General features: G+C 41.5%; 1 protein-coding gene across 18 annotated transcripts in view; it reads right to left on the minus strand.

The window, feature by feature from the left end:
* LOC105476561 (transforming acidic coiled-coil containing protein 1) overlaps positions 1-26,023 on the minus strand; it is a 125,925-nt gene that overhangs the window by 28,489 nt on the left and 71,413 nt on the right. For 11 of the 18 annotated variants that reach the window (XM_024791190.2, XM_011732607.3, XM_024791193.2 and 8 more), the window contains one exon: positions 3,725-4,838. The exons of 3 other annotated variants lie outside the window; for them this stretch is intronic. In XM_024791190.2, coding sequence (XP_024646958.1) covers positions 3,725-4,530 — 806 coding nt within the window. In that variant the 5' untranslated portion in view covers positions 4,531-4,838. Of the gene's footprint in view, positions 1-364; positions 401-3,724; positions 4,839-26,023 lie in introns of all 18 variants that reach the window. 4 more of the 18 variants (XM_024791187.2, XM_011732604.3, XM_011732601.2 and 1 more) reach the window with 1 other exon arrangement.

Consider the following 26,023-nt stretch of genomic DNA (forward strand, 5'->3'; position numbering starts at 1 on the left):
TTTATCCTACCAAAAAAAGCCAATGATTTCCAATATTAAATAGCAGAACAGTCCCTCAAACCACTGCTGCGATGATCTTGGGGCCAAGCCAGCTTTTGGTATTGTCAAAGCGCCACATGACACCTGCCAAGCCAGGGAGCGCAAGCTCTAGCACCTAAGGTGTAAAGACCAAGCCCCACTCCCTTAGGTATGGACAACTGCAAGGCTAAGCTGACTCATGAAGTGACTGATGAAATGCAAAAAAAATCATCAGAAGATCAAACTCAGAATTAGAAGCAAACATGCTATGGAGAGATGGCTGGGGGAAGGGGGAGAGGAAACTGCCAACGGTCCCAGTGACAAAAGAAACAGCAGGAGTACTTACAACAGAAAACAGAGAAATTTCACTTGTTCAGTAGTCCTGATGCACCAACCAAATTAGAGACAGGAAAGAGACAGACAGATGGAGAAAAAAAATCATGTAAAGACTGGAATATTCAACTCTAGTCTGGCAGATGTAAAAGCTGCACAATTCTTTCTATGAGGTGAGATATAAATTAAAAATGTATTCATGAATGTTATCACTAGTGAGTGAATGATGAACAGACCTCATCTACAAAACAGACTGGTAGAAACATTCAGAAATGCCACAAATTCAAATTTATAGATGAAAAATAAATTTCCAAGAGGTCTAGCACTCCTTTCTTCTAAAAAGAACAAGAAGACAAGATTTTTGATTGCATAAGGACTTAAACCCCTATTAAGTGTATTAGATCAAGAAGTTCATTCAACAAAAACCGAATAGGGGAAAAAGGTTACTGGGTGAGGGTGGTAGAACTCGAGAGATGGTGCTTCTTGCTGCTGAATATAAAGTGTAGAATAAATTACCCTTTCTTTGGCCCAGATTTCATCTTATTTAACGCATTGGTGGCATGCAACTGAAAGATTCACAAATGACTCATCAACTTCAGTAGGCAGAAGCATCCCACATTTAGGGGAGGAAGTACCTAGGCAGTGATGTGCCCAGTACATACCCTAAGTGCTGTCTAGAGAGAAGTAACCAACCTTAAAAGCCACAAAAAAGGGCATCCAATCAATAATATTTTCCAACAACCATTTAACTGCTAATATACAATCAAGCAACAGATCGAGAGCTACTAATGACATTTCACTCCCCTTAGCCACTCTGGGGCTGCTGAGGAACTGGTTCCTACATCTCTCTACTTTCTTGGTCCTGAAGTTGATCCTTCTGCTCTTTAAACCTCTGGGCATCTTCCTTTCTGCTGTAAGTCACCATGATATCCGGAGTTTTTCTTTAAGTCATAGCAATGCTGAGAAGCATTTCCCCAACTGACATACAGTGACAACTACAAGCACAGTGCTTCTCATACTCCTTGTACATATTTCATCCTGCATCTCATTGGTCCTTCTTTATATCTACATTTTACTCAAACTTTTTAGTAAAATGTCACAGGGCCACAAAAGGATATACAGTCAGGTGCCATGTAATGACGTTTCAGTCATGTATATGATGGTGGTCCCGTAGGGTTATAATGGAACTGAAAAACTATTGTCTAGTGATGTCCTGATGATCCTGACCCAGGGTAGGCCTAGGTAATGTGTGTGTCTGTGTCTTAGTTTTTAACAAAAATTTTAAAAAGTAAATAAATAAATAATTTTACACAAAGAAAACTTACGGAATAGGGATATAAAGAAAGAAAATATTTTTGTATAGCTGTACCATGTGTTTGTGTTTTAAGCTAAGTATTATTACAAAAGTCAAAATTTCTTTAAAAATTTAAAAGTTGATAAAGTAAACGTTACAGTAAGCTAAACTTAATCTATTAATGAAGGAAAAAAATTTAAATAAATTTAGTGTAGCTGAAGTGTACCGTGTTTATAGAGGCTACAGTAGTGTACAGTAATGTCCTAGGCCTTCACATTCACTCACCACTCACTGACTCACTCAGAGCAACTTCCAGTTCTGCAAGCTCCATTCATGGTAAGGGCCCTACACAGGTGTATTATTTTTTATCTTTTATACTATATTTTTACTGTACATTTTCTATGCTTAGATATGTTTAGATACACAAATACTTACCATTGTGTTACACTGCCTATAGTAGTTTTTTTTTTTTTTTAAGACTGGGTCTTGCTCTGCCAGCCAGGCTGGAGTACAATGACATAATCCTGGCTCACGGTAACCTCAATCTCCTGGGCTCAAGCAATCCTCCTGCCTCAACCCCCCGAGTAGCTGGGACTACAGGTATGCAACACCACTCCCAGCTAATTAAAAAAAAAAAATTTTAAAGAGACAGGGGACTGGTGGGGGGCTCTATGTTGCCCAGGCTGATCTTGAACTCCTGGCCTCAAGGGATCCTCCCACCTTGGCCTCCCAAAGTGTTGGCATTACAGGTGTGAGCCACCACACCTAGCACCTACAGTATTCAGTATGATAATGTGCTGTATAGGGTTGTAGCCTAGGAGCAATAGGCTGTACCATATAGCCTAGGTATGTAGTAGGTTACACCACCTAGGTTTGAGTAAGTTCACCTGATGATGTTCACACAACAAAATCACCAAAGGATGCACTTCCCTGTGGCTTATCCTGTGGCTAAGTGATGTATGATTGTATTATCATCTACTCAAGTTTTGTGATAAAGTAATCCTGTAGCAAAGTTAAACTGAAACTTGATATGGAATATGACCTTAGGTAATTATACTGAAAACTCCAAGGACCTTGCAAAAGTCAGATAATTTCCCAGGAGAGATGGGGGATTGACTAAACCGACTACTCAGTTTTAACTGATCATGTAAAATATTCTTGATTCTTATTAAAAATTTACCTTCTGGGCAATGAGCCAGAAATTACACATGGAGATAAGAATTCTCATCAATTTTAGTGGTAGGTTTGTTTCCCACAAAAATCATAGCTTTCTGTTTATGTAAAAAGTCTTCTTTCTACAAGACCCTTTTGGACCATTTCCCACATGTTATTGACGCTACAGAGGTAAGTTATAGGATTGGAATTTCTGTTTTATCCATAAAGAATATGAAGACGGTGGCCAGCACTGACATTTGAATTGTCTATAACATGACTCCTAACAGCCCAGCCAGGATTTCTGAAAACCATCAAATCTCTACCTGCCTATCTCATGCCATTTTTTTTTTTTTTTTGGGGGGGGGATGGAGTCTTGCTGTCGCCCAGGCTGGAGTGCAGTGGCGTGATCTTGGCTCACTGCAACCTCTGCCTCCTGGGTTCAAGCAATTCTTGTGTCTCAGCCTCCCGGGTAGCTGAGACTACAGGTATGCACCACCATGCCCAGCTAATTTTTGCATTTTTAGTAGAGAAGGTTTCACCATGTTAGACAGGCTGGTCTCAAACTCCGGACCTCAAGTGATTCACCTGTGTCGACCTCCCAAACTGCTGGGACTACAGGTGTCAGCCACCATGCCCAGCCTATTTTTTTTAAAACATAAAAAAGTCTCTAGGGCCAGGGGAAAAGAACTTAGCTGATTAAGCCAAGGATTCAGAAATAAGGCAACAATTGGAAAAGGAAACCTCTGGTATTTCCGATTCCACACAACAGGCCAAATAGTGAAGACTGCAGGATAACGTTATGAGCTTTGTATCAACCTCGGTGCGCCTCAAAGGTAAACTCAGTTCACCAAAGCCAAAAGTAGCCAGCTGCCAAACTCACAGAGAAGACACAGAGCACGACACCCAGCACCCACTGTCACTCACGTTATTAAACGCGACTTTGCCTTCTTGGGTGATTCTAAGATTTCATTAACATGATTACCAGTGGGAGAACAAAAGTCACTGCTTGTTAAGGTCGTAGTTGGTTTAAAGGGATCCACAGATTCGTCAAAGTTATCTGGGTCAAAGTGGTAGGAACCCTCAGAAGAAAGGGATGGGGAGTTCTGCAGAATAGAGTGGCTCCCAAAGGGGTTGAAGCTGGCGTTTTCCCACTGACTAGGATCTAGCTTGGAAGATGTTTGGGAGAGAGGCCCGTCACGTGCCACTGGGTCTGTAGGCTGTTCTAAACCTGCTGACTTACTGATGCCATCTTTTTGCATCTTGGGAATCAGTTTGCTACCCGGTTTCCTGCCAAGCTTCCTTGGAAGGGCTTTCCTGGCCTCTATGTTTCCCATATCTTCTGTGAAATCAAACTCAAGCTTGAGAGGTAAGCTCCTGGACTCCTCCCCCAGCTCAACCCCTGAGTCGTTTGTGTCACTACTGAGAGTGCCGGGAGTTTCTTTAAGGTCAGGGGGAGACTTCTGGAACATGGCACCTCCTAGCAAAGGACTTGTGTTCTCATCCAGCTCTTCAGGACTGAAGTGGTAAGATGCTTTGGGGAGAGGTGTACCCTCCGCAGCAGCGTCAGTGTCTGAGAACTCTCCTCCAATTGCTTTCTTCCTCAGGGGGACAGGCTTGGGCTTTCTCAGCTTGCTTCTTCTGCTGGGCACAGGCTCTGGACAGGAGTTGCCAGCTTTTAGATTGGCTTCTGTGGAGGGCTCAAGGGTGACGCCCATGCTGCCTTCCGTCATTGCCTCGTCCTGGAGGGCGTCTGGCGGGCTGGAAGGCAGAGCCTTGCCTGAGACTGCAGTTACACAGCCATGAGCTGCTTTTGTTCCAAGGGCTGCCGAGATATCCGTGGAATCCCTCGTTTCTATTGAAAATGGCCTCACAATGGAAATTTTGCTAAAATCATGTTCAGGCTCCTCTTTGAAATTCTTGACTGAGTGAGAATCAATGGTCTGCTGTGGCACTTCATTTTCTGAAGGTTTAGAACAAGTCTTAGATGAACATTTTTCAACCACTTCTGCTACAAGCTCTTCATCAGCTTCTTGTGATTCTAAAATGAACACAAAAACCACCTATTAAAGAATTATCTTTTTGTCATTGGTAAATATCTTTTCCTACTTGAATTCATATAAACAAATAGCAAGTTCTTCCCCCTTTGCTTTTATTAACCATCTCTAAAGTTCAGCAAGGATGGCAGCACAGCCTGAAAAAGAAGAGTAGCACAACACCCTAAAATGAATTTTCCTATCCCAAGTTGTGTATGCGCATTACCCAAGTGATACGAATGGCAACTACACCAAAAGGGCTATTTAGAAAAAAGATAAATAGAGCAAGAGTCTGCTGCAATGTATATTAAGTGATGTTAACATTCTGTAGGGTAAAACTGGCCTGGAGGAATCTTTAGAAACCAACAGCTACAGCGCAGGGAGTCAGATTGGCGCTGAGATAGTTCCTAGGCACAGCCGGACAGCTTCAGGGTCAGAACTTTATGCAGTGAACAGATTTGAATCTTTGGATGTTAAAAACACAAGTATCTTGGGAGGCCAAGGTGGGCACATCATGAGGTCAAGAGATCGAGACCATCCTGGCTAACATGGTGAAACCCCATCTCTACTAAAAATACAAAAATTAGCTGGGTGTGGTGGCACATGCCTGTAGTCCCAACAACTCGGGAGGCTGAGGCAGGAGAATCACTTGAACCCGGGAGACGGAGGATGCAGTGAGCTGAGATTGCACCACTGCATTCCAGCCTAGACTCCGTCTCAAAAAAAAAAAAAAAAAGAAAAAAGAAAAAAAGAAAAAAACCCACAAGTATCCACAGAACAGAATTTAAAAAGACTGTTTCAAAAATAAATTTAAAAAATCTACTGTGACCAACTCAGAATCATCTCTCCGTAGCCCTAAAAACTAAAAGAACCAAATAAGAAAGCTAATTTGAAAAACCAGATATGGAAATGGCTTTAAAACAAATAGCCCTTATTTTACTAAGACACAAATTATAAAACAATAAAGTTATTTTTTCTTTAGAACCTCTGTCTCTAAGCTAGACCAGGAATTCTCTAAATCACTTGTGAAAAATAAAAACCCTTTTTAATTGTGGTCTTACTAGGATAAGTGCTGCAAATATTAGGAAGGTGTGAATTAGGTGATTTCATTAAAGCACAAAGTGATTTCCTGACACAGATATCTGAAACAAGAGTAGCACAGAAAACTCAGTGAATTGCTTATAATATCTCAAGATTTTAAATGAAATTAAGAGATGACCCTCTAATCCTACTTCCTAATCCTAATCCAGGAGCAGAGTCAAGTACCACTGGAATATCATAGCAATAGTTTTTATTTTTGTTTTTCTTGAGACAGTGTCTCTGTTACCCAGGCTGGAGTACAGTGGCCTGATCTTGGCTCACTGCAGCCTTGACCTCCCCAGGCCCAAGTGATCCTCCCACCACAGCCTCCCAAGTAATTGGGACCACAGGCATGAGCCACCAAGCTTGTTAATTTTTATTTTAATTTATTTTTTATGTAGAGACAGGACAGCCAAGTTGCCCAGGCTGGTCTCACTGGGCTCAAGCAATCTGCCTGCCTTGGTCTCCCAAAGTGCTGGGGTCACAGGTACAAGCCACTGCACCAGCCTGTTCTTTTTTTTTTTTTTTAAGGGGTCTCTCACTCTGTTGCCCAGGCTGGAGTGCAGTGGTGTGATCATAGCTCACTGCAGCCTCAAACTCTGGGGCTCAAGCAATCCTCCCACCTCAGCTGCCTGAGTAGCTGGGATTTGGAATAGTTTTTTTAAAGCACTCACACACCTTTCTCATGAATCTTTTATGATTATTATTGGGTAGTGGTTTATAAATTATACTTCACAAATATACTTCAGATATTCTACAAATGTCCAATTAAAATTTTTCTTATAAATATATGTTTATTATTAATACGAAGTCTCAGTGCTTCATAACCAGAATTTGGTTTAACATATTTCAAAAGGATTTTTTAAAAAAGAGATAGTACGTATGGCAAAATCTTGGTAACTGTTGCCCAGGGATAGGTATATGGGAGTTTTCATTGTATTATTTTCTCTGTCATACAGTTGTGAAACTTTTCATAATAGAAAGTTTAAAAACTCAACTGCAATACACACAAAATTTTAACAAGAACATTTTAAACTGTACTGACAATTTCACTTATGTGTACAGTCTCTATTATCTCTGTCCATGTATGCGAACTGTTATAAATGTGTTATTGTTTCTTTGTGCTGATGATGGGGAGGCAGACAACTGAAAACAAGCCATCAACACCCTAGGGCTGCAAATATCCATGTGTTTCCATGTACAACTGGCTCAGTTAAAAGACAGGCCAGTTGTACAACACTGAGTCTTGATTATATCAAGGTTTAGATAGTTACCACTCCTTTTAAGTGTTGGTGCTTATTGTCAGCTTTTTAGATTCAACACAGGTGGTATAATAAAAATATGTATTTTGCCTTTGTCCTCAGTCCCTGGCACAGAGCTCCCTACCCCTGGAACCTCCTGACTGGTCAGTGTCTTTTGTGTGCTAATGAATGACTGGGTGCTGGGGGTCCCCTGACAGCTGCAGGAACGGGTTGGTCACCAGAAAGACCAAGCCAAGATTAGAGGGTTGCAACTTTCAGCACCGTCCCCACTCCTTCCAGGGAGGGGAGAAAGGCTGGAAAATGAGCTCAATCACCAAGGCCAATAATTTAATCAATCATACCTATGTGATGAAACCTCTATAAATACTCCCAAACGACAGGGACAGGGAGCTTCCAGGTTGGTGGACACGTTGACTTACTGGGAGGGTGGTGTGCCCAGAGGGCGTGGAAGCTCTGCACGACTGCAGGTATGGGGATACCTTGCCCTATGTATCCCTTGCATTTGGCAGTTCTTGAGTTGTATCCTTCATAATAAGCCAGTAAATATAAGTATTTTTCTGAGTTCTGTGAGTCGTTCTAGCAAATTACTGAAACTGAGGAGTTCTGAGAATCCCCAGATTTATAGCCAGTTGGTCAGAAGCACTGAGACTTGCAACTGGTATCTGAAGTGGCGGCAGTCTCGGGGGACTGAGACCTTATCTTGTGGGGTCTGCACCAGATAATGTAAGAAACGAACTGAATTCTTGGAAACCCAGTTGGTGCTGGAGAATCTGAGAACACCCAGAACAGGAAATGTGCCTTTTAACAGTGACTATTTAAGAGACACAGCACTAAATTATCTGAGATTTTTTAAAATGATACTTCTAAATATCTCAGTTTTGTATTTTCTACCAAAAAGATTTAAACTTATGAGGAACCACTTTATGTACTATTTCTAAAATTTACATCTATAAAATTAATAAATTGGATGAATTGTTAGATATTGTTAATAACTCAAATCTGAAACACAAATTCCCCTCTGCTCCTCTTTCAGACTTTTGGAATAGTTTAATTAAGGCATGCTCTCAGGCACTACGCTGAATTATTAAAAAACTTATCTGCAACTACTGACCTGCATAAATCAAGGTTCTTTCAATCATGTAACCCAAACACTACTGAAATAAATTTGATACTTTTTTTTTTTTTTTTTAACACGGTCTCACTATGTTGCCTAGGCTGATCCTGAACTCCTGGGCTCAAGCCATCCTCCCGCCTCAGCCTCCTGAGTAGCTGGGATTACAGGTGCATGCCACCACATCTGGCTTAGTTTTTAATTAGACTCTGATTTAGTTATTTTGTATGTTTCAATCTCACAAATCTCATTGTTTTTAAAACTAATGTTTTTAATCTTTACAACTATAATATATGTCACCTTAAAGTCTATTATATATTAGAGTCCACATTTTTTTTTTTTTTTTGAGGAAAAGATTCCACTGCCTTAAGATTTTGAAAACTATGGTTAAAGTGGAAAGTGCATCTCTAAAAATGGTGATATGGAAGTAAGTGGGGATAAATAACCCTTCTAGGAACTTAATACACATATCCTTTTAAGGAGAACTTCAGCATCTCTCAGTTGTACTACAGATGACCTCACTGTAAGTAACAGATCTTGAAAATCCTATACAAGAGGTTGTATTTTAACGTCTTTATCCTGGTGCGCCCAGCAGGAGTGGATGGCGTGGCATGGTGGGAGAGCCACCCTTTCCATATGCTGACAAGCAAGAAATGGTCCTGAGCCACTGTTTCTCCATCTAGAAAACTATGTTACACTACATTTTACTACAAATCAAACTGATATACTGGAAGAACTTGTTACCTAACTAAATCATGATGGATTTGGTAAAAATAAAAATTCTACTTCTAAAATATTGGTATTATGCATGCATTTTCTTATGTACAATTTATAAAGTGATATTTACCCATAAACTAATTAGCCTATATTAAATGTTAGGACAAGAACTACCTCCTTTCATTTGCTTTGGATTTGTTTTCCAATGGATTTTTTTTATTTGGTTATTTCAGTACTTTGGTCTATAAAGAGGTGATTCTGGGCCAGATATGGGAGGTTTTCCATTTATTTTTGAAACAGTCTGATTACTTAAACCCTGTTCTGTGGAATAGGGAATACAGTTATGTGTTGGTTAACAACAGATTCTGAGAAATCTGTCATTAGGTGATTTCGTCATTGTGCAGGTCACTGTGTGACCATTATAGAGTGTACTTGACACAAACCTAGATGGTATATATCTACTACATACCTATTGTATAGTCTATTGCTCTTAGGCTACAAACCTGAACAGCATGTTACCATACTGAAATACTGTAGGCAATGGTAACACAATGCTAAGTATTTGTGTATCTAAACACAGAAAAGGTACAGTAAAAATATGGTATTATAATCTTACGTGATCACATCATATATGCAGTCAGTCACTGATCAAAACATCATTATGTGGTGAATGACTGTATTTGTATTTTTAACTTCCAACCATTCAAATCTGCTCACTGCATAAAATTCTAATCCTGAAACTGTCAGGCTGTGCCTGGGAACTCAGTACCCATCTGCATCCCTCACATTTAAGCTGTTGATGTCCAATGGCTCCTCTGGACCTACAAAATGTTAATACCACATCAGATACACTGCAGTAGACCCTTGCTCTACTTAGTCTTTTCCTAAGTAAGTTCTATTTGCATTATCCAAGTGATACAAATAATCAACAGATTCTCTCTCAAGAATCTGAATTAAGACAGTAAGTGGATCTGTAGGAGGCTGAGGTCAGGATAAAATAGAGACAGAAGACCATCCTATACCAGTTGGCAAGTGATAGAGAACAGAGGTACCTGAGGACTTTTCAATGCCCACAAAGGCCTACCTACACTGCCCCAGCTTAATTTCCATGAAACTCCCCTTTCTCAATGATGTATACGTATTTAAGCTAGTCTGAGTGGATTTCTGCCCTTTGAGACCAAATGTATCCAAACTAAAGTGCACAGAAAACTCAAGTCCCAAGATTCTGAGATCAACTGATGTCACCTAATAAGAGACAAATACATAAACCCTTCTGATATGAAAGGATGGGCATTACAATCACGTCCTATGCAATGTCTTCAAGGAGCTCAGAGATAAAGAGCAAACCTGTATGTAAGTACAGGATGAGAGACCTACCTGAACAATCAGCCAACATTTTCTAACACGCAATTGCAGTTAACTGCAAACTCAATACAACCATGGTGGCATACCTGAGCACAAAGCAAATGCAATCTCAGATCCCATTAACAGATAAACAGAAACATCAATGACAACAGTACTGAGTAAAATGCACTGAGGGTTTGGATGGACCAGGCAATGGGCTACTAAGAGCTCACTGATATTATCCTATTGAACCAAGACATCAGTCTTTACCAGTAGGCAAACCCAAATCTGTCCAAACTCTAAGGCCTGGGTACTAAACCACAGATTAAATTCATCTCTTGATTGCCAGAAAAGTTTCTTGTAGTCTCCTCGATTGCACAACATCTGGGATTGTGAATTCAGTTAGATTCTGAATTCAGTTCTAAGCTCCTCATCTTAAAAAAAATTGTGAACAAAAATGAATGTCCTTAGAGGAATGTGGATCAAGGTGGTGTATCTGTAAACAATCAGTCTAAGATATTTAGCCTAGAAAACTAAGAAACACTATACAGTCTGCAAATATTTTAAGGGCACTTGAGGTAAAGGGATTAGAATTATTGTAGCTTCAGAGGATAAAATTAGGATCATGTGGACAACTATTAAAAGGAAAGTGGATTTCAACTCAGTATAAGAGAAAACAAACAAACATGCATTGAGTGCAAAGAGAAGCCAGCTCCCTATCCATCAGGAATGGTTCACCCCTCCATTTCACTCACACATTCACTCAGTCATTCAACAAATACCCAAGCATTTTTATGTACTGGGCTCTGCCCTTGGCACTGGGGATGTAACAGCAAGCAAAAAAGAGGAGGCTCTGTTCTCCTGCAGTTTAGAGACTAGCAGGATAGAGAGATATTGATTAAATAATTACTGAAAGAATGAAAGGGAGAAATGAGGCTGGGAAAATAGAAAGGCATCATGCTTACAGAACCTTGCAGGCCTTGTCAAGAATCTGGTTCTATTCTAAGAGCAACAGGAAGCCATAAGGAGTTTTTAAGCAGCAAAGAATATACTCAGGTTTATATTTTGAACAGACCCCAGTTGCAATGTGGAAAGGGATTAAAGAAGGTAAAAATGGAACATGTAAAACTGCTAGTATGTTATTCTAGGGGCTTTGACAAGGGTGATGCTAATGAATAGGAAGTATCGGGGGAACCCACCCCCAATATTTCAACGTAGGTTCTTTCTATTTTCCCTAAGTGTCAGCCAATCTGAGAAATAAAGAGAAAGAGTACAAAGAGAGGAATTTTACAGCTGGGACACCGGGGGTGATATCACATATCGGTAGGTCTGTGATGTCCCCCGAGTCGCAAAACCAGCAAGTTTTTATTAAGGATTTCAAAAGGGGAGGGGGTGTATGAACAAGGAGTAGGTCACAAAGATCACGTGCTTCTGAAGCCAATAAAGATCACAAGGAAAAGGGCAAAGCAAAGATCACAAGGCAAAGGGCAAAATTAAAATTACTGATGAGGGTCTATGTTCAGCTATGCATGTATTGTCTTGATAAACATCTTAACAGAAAACAGGGTTCAAGAGCAGAGAACCAAAATTTACCAGGCTGGAATTTCCCAATCCTAGTAAGCCTGAGGGTACTGCAGGAGACCAGGGTGTATCTCAGTCCTTATCTCAACTGCGTAAGACAGTCACTCCCAGAGCAGCCATTTATAGACCTCCCCCAAGGAATGCATTCCTTCCCCAGGATATTATTAATATTCCTTGATGGGAAAAGAATTCCGCGATATCTCTCCTACTTGCATGTCCGTTTATAGGCTCTCTCCAAGAAGAAAAATGGCTCTATTCTGCCCAACCCTGCAGGCAGTCAGACCTTATGGTTGTCTTCCCTTGTTCCCTGAAAATCGCTGTTATTCTGTTCTTTTTCAAGGGGCAGTGATTTCATATTTTTTAAACACACATGCTCCACAATCAATTTGTACAATAGTGGTCCTGAGGTGACATACATCCTCAGCTTACGAAGATAACAGGATTAAGAGATTAAAGAAAGACAGGTGTAAGAAATTATGAGTATTATTTGGGAACTGATAAATGTCCATAAAATCTTCACAATTTATGTTCAGAGATTGCAGTAAAAACAGGCATAAGAAATTATAAAAGTATTAATTTTGGGAACTAATAAATGTCCATGAAATCTTCACAATTTATGTTCTTCTGCCACGGCTCCAGCTGGTCCCTCCGTTCAGGGTCCCTGACTTCCCACAACAGGAAGAGAAGTTATACTCTAGAGAGGAAATAAGGAGGTGAGACTGATAAGGCTGGGTGATAAGCTGGATACAGGACTGAAGTAGGAAGAGGTAGCAAAGATGATTTGTAAGTTTGAGCCTTTGAAACTAGAAGACTAGTGCCATTCAGTGAGATTCAGGAAATACTAGTGAATGCTTGGGGACTGTTGGAGTGGGGCCATGGGTTTGGCCTTGCACATGTTGAGATCTGTTTCAGGTTTTTTTTTTTTTTTCCATCATTCCATATTTCATTTAAAAAATATTTAAATATAGCTTAAATACATTGTTATACTTTATTTATTTTAGAGACAGGATCTCACTCTGTCACCCAGGCTTGAAGACAGTAGCGTGATCCTGGCTCACTCCAATCTCGACCTCCTGGGTTCAACCGTTCCTCCCTCCTCAGCCTCCCAAGTAGCTGGGACTACAGGCACACCACTACATCCGGCTAGTTTTTAATTTTTACCTACAGATCAGGGGGTCGTACTACATTGCCTAGGCTGGTCTCAAACTCCTGGGCCCATATCATCCTCCTACCTCAGTCTCCCAGAGGGATAGTATTACAGGTGTGAGCCACCATACCTGGCCTGTTCGGGGATTTTGAAGCAGAGATGTTGAATAGGTAGAAGTATGTTCAGAGAAGAAATCTGGGCTGGGAATAATATTTGACATCACCAGAGCCATGGATATAGATGTGATCATCGTAATTCACACTGAATACAACATAATAATAAGTAATATCCATTCTACACTTTCATCTTTGAGCTTTAACATATTTTAAATCCTAATTTTAAGTTTTAAATACTTACTTATTTTTTGGAGACATGGTCTTGCTCTGCCACCCAGGCTAGAGTGCAATGGAGCACTCATAGGTCACTGCAGCCTCAACCTCCTAGGCTCAGACAATCCTCCTGCCTTACCCTCCTGAGAATCTGAGACAACAGGCATATGGCCAGCGTGCCCAGCTAATTAAAAAAAGAAATTTGTAGAAATGGGGTCTTATTATGTTGTCCATACTGGTCTCAAACTCCTGGCCTCAACTGATCTTTCTGCCTTGGCTTCCCAAAATGCTAAGACTACAGGTGTGAGCCACTGCACCCAGCCAGAAGTTTATTTTAAAAAAAGTTTACCTAAAAAATATGAATCTAAGATAAGATAAAACCTGAATTTTAAACAGATTTTTAAATTAAAAGAGTAATATTATTGATAATTACATCATAGGTACAATGACATGATCATAGGTGGTATCATGATATCTAGAATTTGCTTTTAAAAATACCTAAGTAACAAAATGAAAAAACAAAAAAAGGAGGATGGTGGAAGCAAGTATGGCAAAATCTTGATAGTCCTTTATCTGGGCAATGGGAATACAAGTTCTACTTTTGTATGTAGTGTTGGAAGCTGATCCTAGTTTTTTAAAGATTTTTTACAGTTACACAATTTCTCTCTCACTCTTTTTATCATGGACTCCTAAACATTTACTATCATTCTCCTTCATAGGATCCCAGGGCCGGAATATCCAGGGCTACGTGTTCTATCCCTATAGCTTCCAGAAAACCTAAGGGTTAAAGGGAAGGGAAGTAAAGCGCTACTAACACTCAGCTATCAGGAGCTGAGAAGCCCTTTTCCCCTCCTTCTGTAAGTCCCACACTCATCCACCTCTTGGGGTTCTTTTTTTTTTTTTTCTGTCACCCAGACTCCTTCACCATCAATCCCAGAGCCCCCAAAGAAAGGAGTCTATGAGAATTACCTTTTGCCAAACTCTCTCCTAGCTTTCTATTTCTGCCCTAATCTCCGTAACACAAGGACAGGGCCTTTCCCGCTTTCTTCCACATGTACCCACTCCTTTTAGAGTCTTCCTCCTCTCTCCATCATCTCCACCAGCTGCTTTTACCAAACTGAGTCCCTGAGATTCTCAAAACGCGGTGTGCACCAATCAGTGACAGGGGCAAAGCCACCCGAGAGCCAGGGAAGGAGGAGGAAAGAAAAAGGAGCACACCTCAGCACAAGACAAAAGCTCTAAGTCTGACCCTGCCCCAGCAACTGTCCCTGGACACCAAACGCTCTGCAGTTTAAGAAGGGTCAACAGCCGTGTCATCTCCTCACCCTACACCTAGGAAGGGTAGTACTGTGTGAGATGGCTTCACCCCCACATGCTCCTCTCACTGGTATTTGTGTTCCTACATCAGTCAAGCAGCTGGGAATCAAGAGATTTATGCAAAGTTAGCATCAGTGACAGGGAGCCTTATCTGCTACATTGTAAAACGCATGGCCCTGTCATGGTGGAATGGAGAAGGAAAACAAACACCATCCCACTCAGTCCCCAGGCTGAGCAGAGGGCTGAAGGAACTCCCCTGAAAAGACACCCCCGCTGAGTCATTTCTTGGCCAGCTCAGGGCAGGTGCCAGGTAAATAAACTTGATCAGCCCTACACCAAGTCACTGCAGACCCCATATCTCCGTCTGGCACCTTCAGTCACCAAGAGAAGGTCCAAACAGGCAGAGGCAGTGGGTGGGAGAGGAATGCTCATTTACTTAAACCAGTTTGGGGAGCCCTGAGAATGAAAAAAAAAAAAAGGAGAAAAACAAACTAACCACATAACTTGAAAAGGTATGTTTGGGTAAGATTCTATTTGCATTTACACTATCAGCAAGTGTCTCAGTACCAGCTGACCCCACATACCTCGTGCTGCCCTAAAACACTAGGCAGGGCCCAGCAGCTCAAGCCTGTAATCCCAACACTTTGAGAGACCAAGGTAGTGGGGATTGCTCGAGCCCAGGAGTTCAACCTGGGCAACATGGTGAAACCTCATCTCTACAAAAAATAAAAGTAAACTAGCCAAGCATGGTGGCACATGACTGTAGTCCCAGCTATTCAGGAGGCTGAGGTGAGAGGACCACTTGAGTCTAGAAGTTGCAGGCTGCAGTGATCTATGATCACACCACTGCACTCCACCCTGGACAACACAGCAAGTCCCTGGGAAATGAAAAGAAAAAGGAAAGGAAAGAACCTAAACTTCAAGTATTCCACCACGAGTAACTTTTAGTAATAAGTTACATATCCAGATCCTCAGTAGGCTCCAGGTCCGAATCTCCCATAACAAAGAGTTTGGGCCACAGCAGTCAGGCCTTGCTTTTCATCTGAAAGCACTGTTATGCAACTAACCTACCTTTATGGGCCTTTCCATTTTTATAGAAATCCCGTGTTCCCTAAACACTTTCTTCCAGGGCACTGTTAGGCTCTCTCTCTAGAATGAGTTTGATGAGTTTGATTCTGACAAGCACAGCATTGCCTGGAGGCTTGGTGAATACAGACAGAGATTAGATCAGTAGATAAATTAAAAGCAAACACACAGGAAATCCACAAATAGACCAAAATTTCCACTTCTGGCCCATTTGTTACTGTTAATGAAACTCTTCCTTTCAATAGTCAGCTTTCCCTAAATCTAAAAGGTTGTGTGAATCGCCCACGGGTGATCTTAAACAGTAGATGCTTTTTATGCTTATTCAGGGTAAAGACTATTCTCAGTAAAAAGAGTTCTTCCCTCTCTCTATATTTTTTTAAAAGAAAAGGCACGGAATGCAAAATTTTAAGGATTAAGGGAAACAGCTTAACATTCTAGTTTGCACTCTGGTATGCTGAATATATACTGGGTTAAAATTCAAATCTACGAAAAAACTTGAAAGTCTTAGAAGAGGGGAAATGTTATCACAAAATATTTTTGAAACTTCAGAGAAATGTATTCAACTAACATACTGAGAATCAACTGGTTAGCTGCTTTTACATGTAGAATCTCATTTAAGAAGAGATAAGACAGCAACCACTTGGAAAACAATGTACATTAACACTTCAGATTTGGCATTATTCTCAGCTATGCTTGACTTTTCCCTCCCAGATTTTAACTGTATGGCAAAATATTGTCTAAGAGCTCCTTTTAGATTGTCCACCACTTCCTTTCCTTTAGACAGATACTCCTTTTTATGGGTTTCTAAACATCTGATATGATAATTGAGAAAGCTGCCAGAATTTGGACAAGTCTCCTGTATTCTCACATACACACGCTGGCTCTCTTTCTGACCTCAAAACACATAAACAGTATCTCATATCCAAGTGGCTTCAGGATGGGGGCTGGCCACCAGAAAGACCAAACGCACAATTAGAAGATAGGAATTTTCAGCACTCTCCACCCCCATCTCTGAAGAAGGGAAGGGGGCTGGAGACCAAGTTATAAAAACTCTTGGAAGTATGAGCTTCAGAGAGCTTCTGGGCTGGCAAACACAGATGTGCACGGAGAGTGGCGTTCCCAGACAGGGCATGGAAGCTCCGCGCGCTCCTCCTTATACCCAGCTCTTCCATGTGGCTATTCCTGAGTTGTATAACAAACCAGTAAACTTTAGCATTTTCCTGAATTCTCAGTTATCCTAATGAATTATCAAACTTGGGCGAGGGTATGAAAACCCCAAAACTTGTAGAAAAGTCAGACAGAAGTGCAGGTGACTGGGATATGGGACTTGCAACTGGCATCTGAAGTGAGAACTGTTTTGTGAGATTGAGCCCTTAAGCCTTTGGAGTCTGAGGCTAACTCAGACTCTGATACTAAGTAAGTATCAGAATAGAATTGACTTTTTGAAAACCCGGTTGGGGCTGGAGAATCAGAGAACTGGTATAGAAAAGAACTACATATTCCACAAGCTACAGGTTAGCCACTGATACATAAACAGTCTATTGAGCAGCAAGAATACAGGCCTAGAATCCTTCTTAGTAAGCACAAAAATATCTTCTTACCCAAAACCAAGTCCCCTTCTACCCATTTCTCCTCTGCCTCCACTTCATCACAGGACTCCCATTCTCAACCTAGCCAGCCCCATCCTTCTTCCTCCTCCCAAGATAGAGGGATGGACTTTATATTCTCTCTCTCTCTCTCTCTCTCTCTCTCTCACACACACACACACACACACACACACACACAGGCAGACCATGACTCAATCATGCTAGAGGCCCCCCCCACAATTAATTCTAGAGCTATCTTCATTCATTTAATTTCTCTTCATTCACAGGATGAACCTGAGAAAACCCAAGTGGACCATAAACCAAGGAAGAAGGGCTCCAGGGTTCCTGCTGATGGCATGATAGAGTGAAGGATATTGCTCTGTGCTGTCACACCACTGGGAGTAGGATGGAGCCAGGATGGAAGCAGATGGCCTGTCTCTAGAACAAATCCCTGGGGCCATGCTTCTGAGCACTCAGAAGTCAGATAGGGAACCCACATGACCACACTGGGGCCAGGTATCTCAAACAGATGGAATTATCCCCTAGCTCCTCTATTCTGTCCTCATTAGTGGAGGTGACCTCACAGCTTCACACAACTGCCCAGGTTGCAATATGTCTCATATTAAGCAAGCCTCTGACAACAAGAGAATAGAAACCCTGGTTACCAAGGCAGTGGCCTAATTTCTGAATTCAAGCCCCAAGTGTGAATCTCTGCCACTGAGGGCCACATAGAAGACACACAAAGGATGCCACAAATTTGGAAGGCTCAGCACTAATGGTGAAATTTTACAAACATATAAAAGCAACTGACTGTAAGCCATAGTGTTAAGAAATTCTAATAAACATCCAAACCAGATGTTCAATGTTGGCACTCTGTAATTAATTTAAACTGGTAGTTTTGCCAGGACCTGAAGCCCTAAAATTGAACCACAGAGTATCTTCTCAGATCACCATCCAACCAACCAACCAACCAACCAACCAAGCACAGGTCCTTACCACCAGCAGCACACCCTGTGCTGGGCGCAGGCACAATGGAGTCCCAAAATAAGTGCAAGGGGCCTATTCAGCATCCAGTTAAGGAGGCAAAAGCCACACTCAAAGCCCCTTGAGACCAGCTGAGTACTGAGTCAGGAGGAAAGCCCTACCACCGCCTCATAGGCCTGCCACCTCAAGGCCCACAACACATTTGCGCAGAAAACCCTGCAGCTGGACTTCTGCTTTTAAAGGAGTCATTTCCTGTGTCACCAGATTCCCTTTCTCAATGAATTACTTCCTTTTTTAATTTGTTTTCGTATTCAGCAAAAGAAGAAACCTCTAGAAAAAATTATGCTTTATTTTTGAAGGCCAGCTGATTTGTATTTTTAAAGGACCTTTATTATTGACTTAGAAGTAAGCTGCGAAGAGGTGGGAATGTGAATAATTCATCTAAGGTATGGGCTATGAGAGAGGTTAGGAAGCCAAAGAATAGATCATGCTCAGTGAGTCATCAGAGAAGAAAGGAAACAGCTGCTCTCAATGCTAGCCAAAAACAAATGGGTCAGAGCCCAAAGATGACTTCCTAATGGGGCACTGATGCCCTTTGAGCCTGATACTATAGGATCTATGTTCTGCTATCCCTCAAGAAATAGGGAAATAGGTCCAAAAATCACTTTAATTGTCCTTTCAACTCAATCTTAGTTCATATTCCTTTGGTAACAAGGGCAATAATCTCTCCCCTCAAGTGCAACTCACAGAGGAGGAGTAAATCACAAATGTTAAAAAACTTCATAAACCGTAAACAGTTGGGACGCCAAGTCAGGGGGATCACTTGGGCCCAGGAGTTTGAGATCTGCCTGGACAACATAGGGAGACCCTGATTCTACAAAAAAATTAAAAATTAGCTGAGTGCAGGGGTGTTTGCCTGCAGTCCTAGCTACTCAGGAGGCTGAGGCAGGAGGGTCGCTTAAGCCTAGGAGGTTGAGGCTGCAGTGAGCTGTGATAGTGCCACTGCACTACAGGCTGGGCAAAAGAGTGAGACCACATCTGAAAAATAAAAAATTGCAACAGGTCGGGTTCAGTGGCTCACGCCTGTAATCCCAGCACTTTGGGAGGCTGAGGTGGGTGGATCACCTGAGCTCAGGAGTTCGAGACCAGGCTGGCCAACACGGCAAAACCCCCATCTCTACTAAAAATACAAAAACTTAGCCAGGCATGGTGGTGGGTGCCTGTAATCCCAGCTACTTGGGAGGCTGAGGCAGGATAACTGCTTGAACCCAGGAGGCGGAGGTTGCAGTGAGCCAAGATGGTGCCACTGAACTTAGCCTGGGCGACAAGAGTGAAACTCCATCTCAAAAAAAAAAAAAAATTGCAACAGTGGTTAACACTGGGCTACTCTTGACGTTGAGTGTGATAAATGCAAAGGAATTTAATGTAAAATTTGTTCTAGAACAATTGTTTTCCTGTAATTAAAAATTTAGAACAAATAAAATACTTCATACTTATACAGCCTTCAAAGCACTTTCATAAATATTACCTAACCTGATCCTCAAATTAACCCTGTGTAAAAGGCACAATAGGGCTTATTAATTCCATTAAAAAATAAGAAAAGATACCATGAGTATCTAACAAATTAGACAATTTCGATAAAATAGATCAATTCCAAGAAAGACACAAACTACTGAAACCAACTCAAGAGGAAACAGAAAATCTGAATGAATCTAAAACAGGCAAAGAGGCCGGGCGCAGTGGCTCAAGCCTGTAATCCCAGCACTTTGGGAGGCCGAGACGGGCAGATCACGAGGTCAGGAGATCGAGACCATCCTGGCTGACACGGTGAAATCCCGTCTCTACTAAAAAATATAAAAAACTAGCTGGGCGAGGTGGCGGGCACCTGTAGTCCCAGCCACACGGGAGGCTGAGGCAGGAGAATGGCATAAACCCGGGAGGCGGAGCTTGCAGTGAGCTGAGATCCGGCCACTGCACTCCAGCCCTGGCGACAGAGCAAGACTACCTCTCAACAACAACAACAAAAAAAAAACAAACAAAAAAAAACAGGCAAAGAGATTAAACTGGTAAATTTAAAACTTCCCCCAAAGAAAAGACCTGAACCAGACTGATGAATTCTACCCAACATTTAAAGAATTAACACCAATTGTTCGTAAACTTTTCCAAAAAATATTGAGGGAAGAAGCACTTTCCAACTCATTCCATCACACCAACATTACTTTGGTGCCAAAACCAAACAAAGGCATCACAAGGGGGAAAAAAACTACAAACCAGTATCTTTTATTGAATATAGATGCAAAAATCCTCAACAAAATACTAGTAAACCAAATCCAGCAACACAAAAAAAGGATTATACACCACAAACAAACAGGATCTATCCCAGGAATGCAAGGTTGCTTTAACATCTGAAAATCAATTCATACAATATACAACGATCAACAGAACAGAGGACAAAACCCACATGATCATCTCAATACACACAGAAAAAGCATTTGACAAAATCCAACACCCTTTTATGGTAAAAACACTAAACAAACTAGGACTAGAAAGGAACCTCCTCAACTTAATAAAGGGCATTTATGAAAAACTCAGAGCTGACGTCATACTTACTGATAGAAGACTGAATGTTTTCACCCTAAGGTCAAGAACGAGACAAAAATGTCAGCTCTTGAGACTTCTACTCAACATTGTTCTAGAAGTTCTAACCAAGGTAACTGGCAAGAAAATAAATAAAAGGTATCCCTATTGGAAAGGAAGTAAAACTATCTCTATTTGCAGATGAGATAATCTTGCATATAGAAAGTCCTAAGGAATCCACCAAAAAACTATAAATGAAACCAATAAGGCTGTAGGATGTAAGATCAATGTGTAAAAATCAATTGTATTTCTATACACTTGCAATGAAAATTCCAAAAAAAAAAATTTCTAAGAAAATGATTCCATTGATAACAGCATCAAAAAATAAAATATTTAGGAAATAATTTAACGAAAAAAATATAAGATGTTGATATAGTTTGGATATTTGTTCCCTCCAAATCTCATGTTAAAATCTGATTCCCAATGTTGTAGGTGAGGCCTAGTGGGAGGTGTCTGGGTCATGTGGGTGGATCCCTCATGAATGGCTTGTTGCTGTCCTGAAGGTAATGAGTGAGTTCTCATTCTGTTAGTTCTCTTCAGATCTGATTATTTAAGAGCCCAGCGCCTCCTTTTCTCTTTCTCCTTCTCCTCTATTGCCATGTGACACACCTACTCCCCCTTTGCCTTCTGCCATAATTGGAAGCTCCCTGATGCCCTCACCAGAAACAGATGCCTGTGCCATGCTTCTTCTACAGCCTATAGAACTGTGAGCCAAATAAACCTTTATTCTTTAGAAATTACCCAGACTCAGGTATTCCTTTACAGCAGTGGTCCCCAACCTTTTCGGCACCAGGGACCGGTTTTATGGAAGACAATTTTTCCATGGACGAGGGAGATGGGAGGTGGGGGTATGGGATAAAACTGTTCCAGCTCAGATCATCAGGCATTAGATTCTCATAAGGAGTGCAAAACCTAGATCCCTGGCATGTGCCTTTCAAAACACGGTTCGAACTCCTATGATAATCTAATGCCATCGCTGATCTGAGAGGAGGCGGAGCTCAGGCAGTAATGCTTGCTCACCCTGCTGCTCACCTCCTGCTGTGTGGCCCATTCCTAATAGGCCCAGGGGTTGGGGACTCCCGCTTTACAGCAATACAAAACGGACTGAGACAACTTATACTATAAAAACTACAAGGCCAGGAGCAGTGGCTCACACCTGTAATCTTGGCACTTTGGGAGCTGCAGACAGGAGGATGACTTAAGCTCAGGAGTTAGAAACCAGCCTGAGCACCATAGGGAGACCCTCTCTCTACAAATAATTAAAAAACTACCCAGTCGTGGTGGCATGTGCCTGTGGTTCCAGCTACTAGGGAGGCTGGACAGGAGGACTGTCTGAGCCTGGGAGGTTGAGGCTGCAGTGAGCCATGCTTGCATCACTGCAATCCAGCTTGGGTGATAGAGTGAGACCATGTCTCAAAAAACAAACAACAGGCTGGGCGTGGTAGCTCAAGCCTGTAATCCCAGCACTTTGGGAGGCCGAGACAGGCGGATCACGAGGTCAGGAGATCGAGACCATCGTGGCTAACATGGTGAAACCCCGTCTCTGCTAAAAAATACAAAAAACTAGCCGGGCGAGGTGGTGGGCGGGCGCCTGTAGTCCCAGCTACTCAGGAGGCTGAGGCAGGAGAATGGCGTAAACCCGGGAGGCAGAGCTTGTAGTGAGCTGAGATCCGGCCACTGCATTCCAGCCCAGGTGACAGAGCGAGACTCCATCTCAAAACAAACAAACAAACAAACAAACAACAACAAACAAACATTGCTTGAAGCAATTAAAGAAAACTTAAATAAATGGAAGACACCCCACGTTCATGAATTGGAAGATTTAATATTGTAAAGACAGCACTACTTCCCAAATTTATTTACAGATTGAACACAATCCATATCAAAATCCCAGCTGCCTTCTTTGCAAAAATTAACAAACTGATTCTAAAATTCATATAGAAATGCAATGGACTCAGAATAGCTACAACAATCTTGAAAAAATGATCAAATTTGGAGGCCTCATACTTCTTGATTTCAAAACTTACTACAAAGCTATAGTAATCAAGACAGTGTGGTGGTACCAGCATAACAAGAGATATAGAGAAACAAAATTGAGAGTTTAGAAATCAATCCTGGTACCTATGGCCAACTGATTTTTGACAACGGTGCAAAGTTAATTGAATGGGGAAAAGAATAGTCTTTTTGACAAATGGTGCTGGGACAACTGGATATCCACATGCAAAAGAATGAAGCTGGACTGCTCCCTTACACCACATGCAGAAACTGACTCAAAATGGATGACAGATTTAAACGTAAGAGTTCAAACTATAAAACTGTTGAAACAGAGAAGTAAATCTTTGTGATTGTGGGTTACGCAAAATCTTCTTAGACACAACATCAAGGCACAAGAGACAAAACAAGTAAACTGAACGTTATCAAAATTAAAAACTTTCGCACTTCAAATGATATCATCAAGAAATGAAAAGACAATGGAAGAAAATATTTAGTCACATATCTAATAAGGAATTTGCATCTAGAATATATAACTTAGTGATAAAAAAGATAAATAACCTAATTAAAAAGTGGGGAAAGAATCTGAATAGACATTTCTCTAAAGAATATATACAAATACCCAATAGCTACATGGAAAGTTGCTCATTATCATCAGCCATTAGGGAAATGCAAATGAAAACCAAATGCAAATCAAAACTACTCCACACCTACTGGGATGGCTATAACCAAACAGACAGACAATAAGAAGTGTTGGAGAGGATATGGAGAAACTGAAACCCTCAAATACTACTGGCAGAAATGTAAAATGGTGCAGCCACTTTGAAAAAGTCTGGCAGTACCTCAAAATGTTTGACATAAAGTTACCATATGGCCTAGCAATTCTACTCCTAGGTATATACCCGAGAAATGAAAACATAAATCCATGAATGTGAATGTTCATAGCAGCATTATTCATCATAGCCAAAAGTGGAAATAACCCAAATGTCCGTCAACTGATAAACGGGTAAGTAAAATATAGTATATCAATAAAATGGATGTTGTTCAACAATAAAAAAGGAATAAAGTCCTGATACTTGCTAAAACACAGCTGAACCTTGAAAACATTACAGTTAGTGAACTGATTCAGTCATATAAGACTACATATTCTACTATTCTACTTACATGACATGTTTAGATAATCAAATCTACTGAGACACAAACTAGATCATCAGTCACCTAGGACTGGAGGTGGGAAGGAAGAGGAATGGAGTGTGACTGCTAACGAGTACAGGGTTTCCTTTGGGGGTGATAAAACGTTCTAAAAATTAAATTGAGACAATAGTTGTACAATTCTGTCGATAAATAAATTAAAAACTATTGTAAAGCTTTTAAATGGGGAATTGTATGGCAGGTAAACTATATCTCAATAAAACTATTTTTTAAAAAAGAACATGGAGGCTCAGACACGAGGGAAATGGAGGAGGAGGAGTGTCCTATGATTTCTAATAAAATGTTCAACTATACTACACAGATTTGCTCTGTTGTCCAGGCTGGAGTACAGTGGGGCAATTATAGCTCACTGCAGCCTCAACCTCCCAGGCTCAAGTGATCCTCCCACCTTAGCCTCCTGAGCAGCTGGGACTAAAGGCACATGCCACCATGCCCTGCTAATTTTTGTCTGTTTGTTTTTGGTACAGTCAGGGTCTCATTTTGTTGCCCAGGCTGGTCTCAAGCAATCCTCCTGCCTTGGCCTCCCAAAGTGCTGGGATTACAGGAGTGAGCCAGCACACACATTCACAGTACATGCTTTAAATAGTGTCTTATGTGTGTCACTTGGAGAGACACATGCTTGAGAGAGGTGGTAGGTCTCACCATCCCATCAATTTGGGGTTTTAAATTTCCCTTGAGGAAGCCCACATGTGCTACATAAATTCTATTTACAGAAAGAGGTGAAAAAAATGACATCATCCCTCTTTTCCACAACAGATATAGCCAAGTATGGTATGCGAAACATTCTAGAGTTATGATAATTGTCAAGCCCAAAAGGCTTTTTTTACTTTGTGGGCAGGGGGATTTTTTAAATTCTAACTTTTAACATTTGACTTCTTCCTTCTAACATTCTACTTCCAGATTAGTGGGGGAATTTCTTCCCTCACAAATTCCCTATCTTTTGCTGCTAAAACTTCTTGGGACGCCAAGGAGGCCAAGAGGTCTGGGAAACAGGACAGGGCTAGCTCCCTTCAGACTCAGAGCCCCACAGGGGCCTTACTCTGTGTATCCCTGGAAGCAGAAACTGGGCACCCAAAACAGAGCTGATGCTCAATCAGTGCCCACTGTAGGGCAAGTGTCTGATACATGAAGGACCCCTTCTCACCTGATGATCTGTCGCATACTGAGAAGGCCTAGCTAACTGTTCAGTGATGCTGCAGCTCAGCTCCAGGCTAATGGCTGGGGGATGGCTTGGCATAGCTCTTCCCTTGGTCCTTTACCCTGAAGGTCCCACTCCTCCTTTCTGTGCCTTGGTCTTGCCCTCCCAGCCCTCCTCCCCCACGCTGAATCAAGGGCTTCAGGAGGGAAAAAAGCATGATTCTGGCACCAACCCTTTCTGTTCAAGTGGTCTGCCCTGAGGAGACTGTTAATCAGGTGTATATTAGCATTAATTTTTGTTAAAAGTCCAAAATGTGAGTGTTTTTTTCCCCCCAGTTTCACGTCTTTGGGTTCCCAGTCTCTCTGATTCCTCCAAAGTTGAAGTGTATTTTATATATGTACGTTCTCACTTAGTCATTAGCCTTAAAATGGAGAAGTAGACAATTTATTGTCCAGGGTTGGAACAACCGTACAATAGGCCCTTTTCTAGGAATGTAGGATAGAATCTAAGGGTATGGGCTGCATAGCTCACATTGCCCCGACAACCACTAGGGCCCAGGCTCCCCAGAACCATGGGAGAGGGGTGGGTCAGGGGGGTTCTGAGTAGAAAAATACACACACACACACACACAGAGTACACACACACACACACACACACACACACACAC

This window comes from Macaca nemestrina, chromosome 8, assembly GCF_043159975.1.
Source record: "Macaca nemestrina isolate mMacNem1 chromosome 8, mMacNem.hap1, whole genome shotgun sequence".
Classification (NCBI taxonomy): Eukaryota; Metazoa; Chordata; class Mammalia; order Primates; family Cercopithecidae; genus Macaca; species Macaca nemestrina.